Raw genomic sequence first — 7,297 nt, 5'->3', positions numbered from 1 at the left:
ATCCCGGAAAAGGAAAGCAAAGACCCACGGTGCTTGCTTAGTACGCATGACCCGGATTCTTCGGCATGCGCAGAGATCCCGGCGAAGCATCTGCCCTTCCTTGTTTGCAGGTGCAACAAAAACAAACTATGCCTCGAAAGGAAGCGGAGTCATGAGTGAGCGGCTCCCTCTGCTGGCCACGTGGCAGAAACCACAGATCGAGTTTCTCTGTCTTGGTAGATTGCAAACTGCAAGAATATATCCTTAGGGCCGCACAGCGGACATCACACCAGAAATTTGCTCTTGTAATTTTATTTTCAAGTAGTTCACACCATATGGTGCAAAGTGGTATTAAAGGAGAAATTATTGAAGAGGTATTTTCCATTTCACATTGGCATTCCTTTCTTGTTTTTACCACCCTTAATTATTTGGTGTGGTCAGGAAGTCTGACCACCTCAGCGCTCAGCCCTGGGCTTACCGTAGTTTAAGGTAGTGATTGTGTTGCAAAGAACTCTTCTTCAAGCCTAAAAATATTTTTGTTGGAAAAATTTGATTTTCCTTCCCAAATGACTTTTATTTTTTGAGAGAGCTGTATGCTGGACTATACGTAATAAGTCAAGCTGTAGTTGAGATTCCTGCATTGCAGGGGGTTGGACTAGATGACCCTTCAGGTTCCTTTCCAACTACGATTTTATGTGCCATGGGCACTCATGAGTTAAGTGGCACTGGTGACAAGTGGCTCTCCTCTTCTCCCTTTCCATGCATGTACTGTTTTGTGTAGCTTTTGTTGTTGTTTAGTTGTTTAGTCGTGTCTGACTCTTCGTGACCCCATGGACCATAGCACGCCAGGCACTCCTGTGTAGCTTTTAGGACTCATTTATTCTACTGAAAGAAGTGCTTTCCTCACAGTAAACCTCACTACAAACCACTTGTAGAGTCTTAACAGTGCTACCATTTCACTGTACACAGAGCGTTCAGAAAACTCAGGCACAGCTTAAAATAATTCTCAGCATGCTCCACCTTTTCAAGTTAGAACCAAGAGCCCCACCCCCCACCCCAAATCCTGGAGACAGCTCTGATTAAAGTGGTGGAACTCTTCTCCATCCCTTTAAATGAACCATGTGTCAAGCAATAGAAAACCCATCTTTCTCTTCCACACACAGCCCCATTGTTTCCCCAGACCCTTTTATTTTATTTTTTTCTTGATGGCTACTAGTCATGACGGCTATATGGTACATCCAGGATCACTGGCGGGATTCCTCTAAATGCCAGCTGCTGCAGAACATTGTGGGATAGGGCTATGGCTCCCTTGACCTGCCTGTGCCAGTGCAAGACACAGGATGCTGGAAAATGGGAGAAGAAATTAAGAAGATGAGCAAAAATTCTTTGAGAGGCACGTGGGGGTGGGAAGGGAAAAATACAAAAGAAAAAGGCTTCTTCAGCTAGAGCAGGCTTCCTCAAACTCGGCCCTCCAGATGTTTTTGGCCTACAACTCTCATGACCCCTAGCTAGCAGGACCAATGGTCAGGGATGATGGGAATTGTAATCTCAAAACATCTGGAGGGCTGAGTTTGAGGAAGCCTAAGCTAGATCCTCTTGAGGTCACCTTAGCTATGCAACTCCTTTGACCTGACAAAGAAGAAAGAAGAAAGCGATGCCTGCAATTTCCAGCTGACTTGCCAGACACTGCCTCCAATTTTTGACTGGCTCTGCCCCTACACCATTTTGTGGCAAGCAAGCCTCAGTAATTTTCAGCTGTCTCAGGTGAACATTGGGAATAGAAAGTTTAAGAACCCCTTCTCCATAACATCTAGTTTTACCCTGAAGGAGAGTTGTGAGAGAACTGCACAAGGGAAATAATTGCTGGTGGATTATGCTTCGCAGGAGTGAAAGTGTTCTTTTATTGATAGGGACCATTAGTTGCTAAAAATACTTGCAAATGTTTCATTTCTCCAAAGATTGTAGTAGTGCTTTTGGGGATGATTGGCGTGTATATATGCTGCCCATCAAAAAGCCAGACATCAGCTGTGTCTGTGGACTGCCTGCCACTAATCAAAATATACTAGCAGGATCAGCACTACATGCAAGGAGAGCAACAACGATGTGCAAGCAACAGTAATTCTAAGCACCTATCCTAACAGGATCCATTCTGGGTATGGTCCTCTTTGCTATTAGCCCAAGTTTTAAAGCAGGCATCCCCAAACTCGGCCCTCCAGCTGTTTTGGGACTACAATTCCCATCATCCCTGACCACTGGTCCTGTTAGCTAGGGATGATGGAAGTTGTACTCCCAAAACAGATGGAAGGCCGAGTTTGGGGATGCCTGTTTTAAAGCAAAGTAAGGTTCCCTTGGCCAGTAAAGCGGGATGAGCGCTGCAACCCCAGAGTCGTTCACAACTGGACTCAACTGTCAGGGGTCCTTTACCTTTACCTTTTTAAGGTTGCAAAAATACCAATTAGGCTTTATTCTACTTAAGCTAGCATCATTATGGACCATGCCAAAATACTCATTTTTTGGGGGGGGGAGGTTTTGAAGCTCAAAGAACTCTTGGTATCTTAAAGCCTTATAGTGGCAAAATCAGTCAGTTTCCAGAGGGGAATGAAAGGGAGAGAAAGGAGCAGAACAAAACTGAGCAGTAGCAATGCTATGAATTTGGAATTTACAAATAAGAGCAGTGGAAAGCACTTCTGAAAGATCAACACAACACCAAGAAATTCCATTTAATAATTAAAAAAAGACAATATGAAATGCAAACTTTTCTTTTTACAAGTTCAGATACAATTTTTTTTTATCAAGTGCAAATAACTTTATGGACTACACCTTTTTCATCATTTAATCATTACTTTATAGGAGATATTGGACTGTGGATTACTGCACAATGCAATTATAAATATTTCAGCTTTGTTGTTTTAAATTGTTATATTTCCTATGTTGAGATGGAATTTTCAGCTTTTCAAACCTTTAGATTTTCTACATTTCATTAAGGATAGAATGGAAACAAGGACTCTAGCTAGAAGGAAATCAGGTAGAATTTCTAAGCCAAATTCAATACAAGTTTTTCCTTTAGAGCTGGCCCCTGAATTTTTGCCTACAGTAAGCAATTGGACTTGAGCATCTCCCCCTCCCCCCGATAAACAAATGCTTATATGCCATAAGAAATTGCTGAATATGATGACATCAGAGCCAGATATGAATTCTTAGGTGTTACTAAGGTCCTGCTGAAGTACTGCAAAAATGTTCACGTCAGAGGCAATTCAACTTCAATGCTGAGATGATTAGAGTAAATTTAAAGGGGCAAATTCCGATTCTGGATCCGAAAGAGAGGGAAAGCAAACAATTAAGACTCAGGCAAAAAAGCTTCAATACCACTACAGGAAACAGAGATGATCTGATCCAAGTGCAGCCTTGCAGCTTTTCAGACACATTTCCAATTGTTAGTTTCAGGTCATGGCTCAGAGAAGGCAACAATTTCACCTATAGAAGTTGGGATTTCATCACTAGTATTTGCACTGGATTATGGATCAGTGACTGACAAGTGACCTTACATAGGGAAGAATCAAACTGACAATGGCATACTTCAGTTTTGAAGTTAGGGCTCACAACAGCTCATCTCAAAACCTGAGTTCAGTGCTGAACTCAGCCTTTGAAAAAAAGGAAGACTACAGTGTCTTTGAGCAGGGAAAGAGAATTATCACTGAGAATTCATGGCTACAGCTCTGAGTTTAGGGGAAAGAGCCTTCAGTTGGACGATGCAAATTCCCAGGAAACTTGAACCCCAGCACCTCTTGAGAAATAAGAGCCTACTGAGACATTCAGAAAACGAACTATACCACCTCAATATCTAAATGGGGAACCTTGGGTTCAAATATATCAAAACTTCCCTGCCTGTGCAAAGCTAACTTGTCAGAAAGAGTGAGAGTTAGACAACACTTTGCAAATGCTAGAAGAGTTTAACACAGGGATGCATTCCAATATGTGATCCCTAATATGCATTCTTGATATTGAATTGAATTTACTCTCAAGAGCTGCTTGTGGCCAAGACATAATTTCCAAGTCACTAGAAATATTCTGCGCAAGTCCTGTGTACCTTCCATTGTTTACAGGATAATCAAGGAGCTTGATCTTCAGGATTTACATTGGAATTTACTGTGGTGAGGAAAAACAAAAGATTCCAAGAGCTGAAAACTTACGTCACATTTAGTCACCATTTCCCCAAATCCTTGTCTGTATTCATTTCTGTTTCATTTTAACACATGCACGCACGCACACACACAAAACAAACATACACACATTCTCTTTTCTCAGGCAGGTATAAATATTGTAGTTTCTAGGAGAAAAAAACAAAACTTCCCTCTAAATAATATAAAGACAACTCAAAAATGATTGCACTTAATAATATGAAAAAGGTAGAAAGGAGAACGTCCTAGTGCACAAACATTCACTCACTCCTGCCCTTCACACTGCTTGCTTTTTTGTCATTGAGTTACTCTTTGGCAGAGCTTATAAGAAGTCTGATCTCTCAGCACAAGTCTCCATGGGGGAGAAATCACATTGGAAAGTCTCACTTTTTACCATGTTTTCTTCCCCCTTTTCCAGACATCATTCCATGTGAGATTGTGGCTAGGCCAATGTTTTCTCTGAATGCAAAAAGTCAAGACTCCGTCACGAAATGATGCTCTTAGTCACCAAACTTGCCACCACGAACATGGGCGGTTTACTTTCAAACTTCTGTGATACGTCTTTTTCTTTTACATCCCCACAACTTGCGCTTTATTTTGTCTGATCCTCTCTGCAAGACTGTGCTTGGTTTATTTTTCTCTTTTAAAAAAACCCCAACAGTCTGATAAATAAGGCATAACCTTCCGCATTCTGGGTGTCCTTTGCCCCCAATTCTTTACGAAAGAGTTCAGCTGGACCAGTTCCACTGCTTAGAAGCTGCTCAATGTCTCCCCATTTTTTCTGTGTCCCAGGAGTGGAGCATGATATGATAGCAGGGGTGTTTCTATCTAGAAGCAGACAATCGTGTGCAGAGAGATGTACAAACAGCCTCTTTGGCAACTGCCTTGCAGCAGAAGGGGCTGTACATAATTTGCATATATGGGAGAAGGCGGAAACTGCCCTGGAGTTCCAGGTCCCAGTAGAGGCCACTTGTGAAGAGTGTATCACTTACTGGGATATGTGAACTCCATGGGCTGAGACTCCAGTATGGAAAGCTGAGGGGATGGTTTCCAGCTGCTTCTTCCAAGGGCAATGTCATCAGTGAATTTGGTTTGGAGAAAAGCCAAGGGAAGACCAATGGTTAGAGTCATCTGCATAGTGAGAAAATGGGGTTTGTATTTGTAGGAAAAGTCATTGAAAAATAAGAATTAAGTGTAAGAAAAGGTTTTCTTGGCTGTCGAGGAGCCTGGAAGGCTGGTGAAAAGCGTCACAAGGCTATTTGTAAGGCCTGAGAAAGCTGGAAACTTTGGACCGGAGGAGTTTGATAAAGGATCGTGGCAGCATTTCCTTGTGCTTCTCTGTGTATTTGAAGTAGTTTTGTGGGTGAGCCAGCACATCAAAGAAAGCTTTGATCAGCTTCTTGTCCTGCAGGGAAAACAAACAGAACGGACATGTTAACTTTAGGAGAGAGGGTCTGTAGCATACACTGCAGAACTCCACAGGGGCTGTTTGCAGACAGGTAGCTCCTCCTGCTACTCAATCACTGTTCTCCCACTTATAGGGACTGGAATACAGTCGTACCTTGGAAGTCAAATGGAATCTGTTCCAGAAGTCCGTTCGACTTCTGAAACATTTGGAAGCCGTGGGAGCCCTGTTAGACGTTTGGCTTCCAAAAATAGTTCGTAAACCGGAGCAGTCACTTCCAGGTTTGCAGCGTTCGGGAGCCAAAACGTTCAAGAACTAAGCTGTTCAAAAACCAAGGTACGACAGTAGATGGCTTTTGAGGGACCTATGACCTTTAACGTGCACACATGTAACATAATGTGTCGTTGGCCCTTTATGTCATCAATTCAATGTTTCCCCGCCCTCTGCAAGGAGCTCTCCAAGGACAAGTCACATAATCGTTCCTAGTCCTGCTGTCTGGGATCCTTTTTCAAGAGGAGATGCCTGGGCATGAATGTGGAATCATATGCATGCTAAGCACATGCTCTATCACCCCAATAACAAAAAAGTAGCCTCACCTTCAGTATTTCCTGATGGTTTTCAGAAGCGTATAGCCTGCCATCCCGTACAATATCCTCCACAAGCTGTTCATAATCCTCTACATTGTTGAGAAAGGAAGTGGGAGGGATAATGAGGAAGAAAAAGCAAGGGATTAACACACCTGCTATTATTTGGAAGAAACACGTACCTACAAACAATGGTAAAAGGAATTTGATGCTGCGCAAAGCTGCTTCAATGGCCTCTTTCTTTGGAATAGCTCCTTTATTTCCCACAAATTCTGACCCAATTCCACATTCTAAAATGGCTTGGGATGTACAAAGGAGGGAAGCCAAATACTGGCTGAGTTTGCAAGTGACCACAAGTGAGGGAGACTGTTCAAGGGACTCACCTCATTCTTCCCTCCCTCAGCCAGGTGCAATCCAGGTCAGAAAGATGAAGGGAGCAACATCATGGACAAAGATGGGGGAGGGAAGAAAAGGCAACAGCGGAGGAGGAGGAGAGGCTGTGCCATCCAACCATATAGAGGTTTGCATGCAAATCAGAATGCAGAAGGGGGGAGTAGCACCTCAGACCAAGCCCCCATTCTTAACCATTCACTGGCCTCAATATGCTTGTCCTATGCAGATGCTCATCCATATGTAGGGCAAGCACATGGAGGATGCAGAGGGGCTATGCCTCCTAGCGCTGCCCCAGACATCATGCTAGCCTTGATTCCTAATGCCCATGCACTGAGCACAGACACCTGCAGAAGCCTATGAACAAAGAGTTGCATGTGTGTTGCCTTCTTTTGGCAAGGAAAGCTTAGTGCATGGTCTCTGAGGAGTGGGGACAGTATAGTGTTAGAAGCAGGAGCTACAGCCCCAATTCATCCTCTAGATATTTGCTCTTCATTCACCTGCAGTCCTTTCTTTCTCTTACCGTCATAGGTGACGTATGGTATCTGGAAGCCTCTGGCACTGTTGGCTTCACTAGTTTTAAAGTTGATCCACAGCTTTCGGGACCTTGCAGTGAAGGCGATGGGTCTCTCATAAGTCTGGCATGTCTCATAGGTGGTGATGGAGGAAGGAGATGCTGCAAGGCAGAACAGAACAGGGCCATGTGTTGTCTGGAATCACCCAGATCTCACATCCCAAGATAAACTCCATTAAAAGATCTA

General features: G+C 43.3%; 1 protein-coding gene across 4 annotated transcripts in view; it reads right to left on the bottom strand.

The window, feature by feature from the left end:
* Positions 1-2,685: 2,685 nt before the first annotated feature.
* The window catches only part of SCUBE3 (signal peptide, CUB domain and EGF like domain containing 3), a 115,069-nt gene continuing 110,457 nt past the window's right edge, over positions 2,686-7,297 (bottom strand). For all 4 annotated transcript variants that reach the window (XM_035123442.2, XM_035123441.2, XM_035123444.2 and 1 more), the window contains 3 exons: positions 7,060-7,212; positions 6,159-6,238; positions 2,686-5,562 (listed from right to left, as the gene is read on the bottom strand). In XM_035123442.2, the coding sequence (XP_034979333.1) occupies positions 5,413-5,562; positions 6,159-6,238; positions 7,060-7,212 (383 nt within the window). In that variant the 3' untranslated portion in view covers positions 2,686-5,412. The remainder of the gene's footprint in view (positions 5,563-6,158; positions 6,239-7,059; positions 7,213-7,297) is intronic.

This window comes from Zootoca vivipara, chromosome 7 (genome assembly GCF_963506605.1).
Source record: "Zootoca vivipara chromosome 7, rZooViv1.1, whole genome shotgun sequence".
NCBI lineage: Eukaryota > Metazoa > Chordata > Lepidosauria > Squamata > Lacertidae > Zootoca > Zootoca vivipara.
The sequence above is the reverse complement of the archived record's forward strand: the minus strand, read 5'-3'. Positions and strand labels throughout refer to the sequence as shown.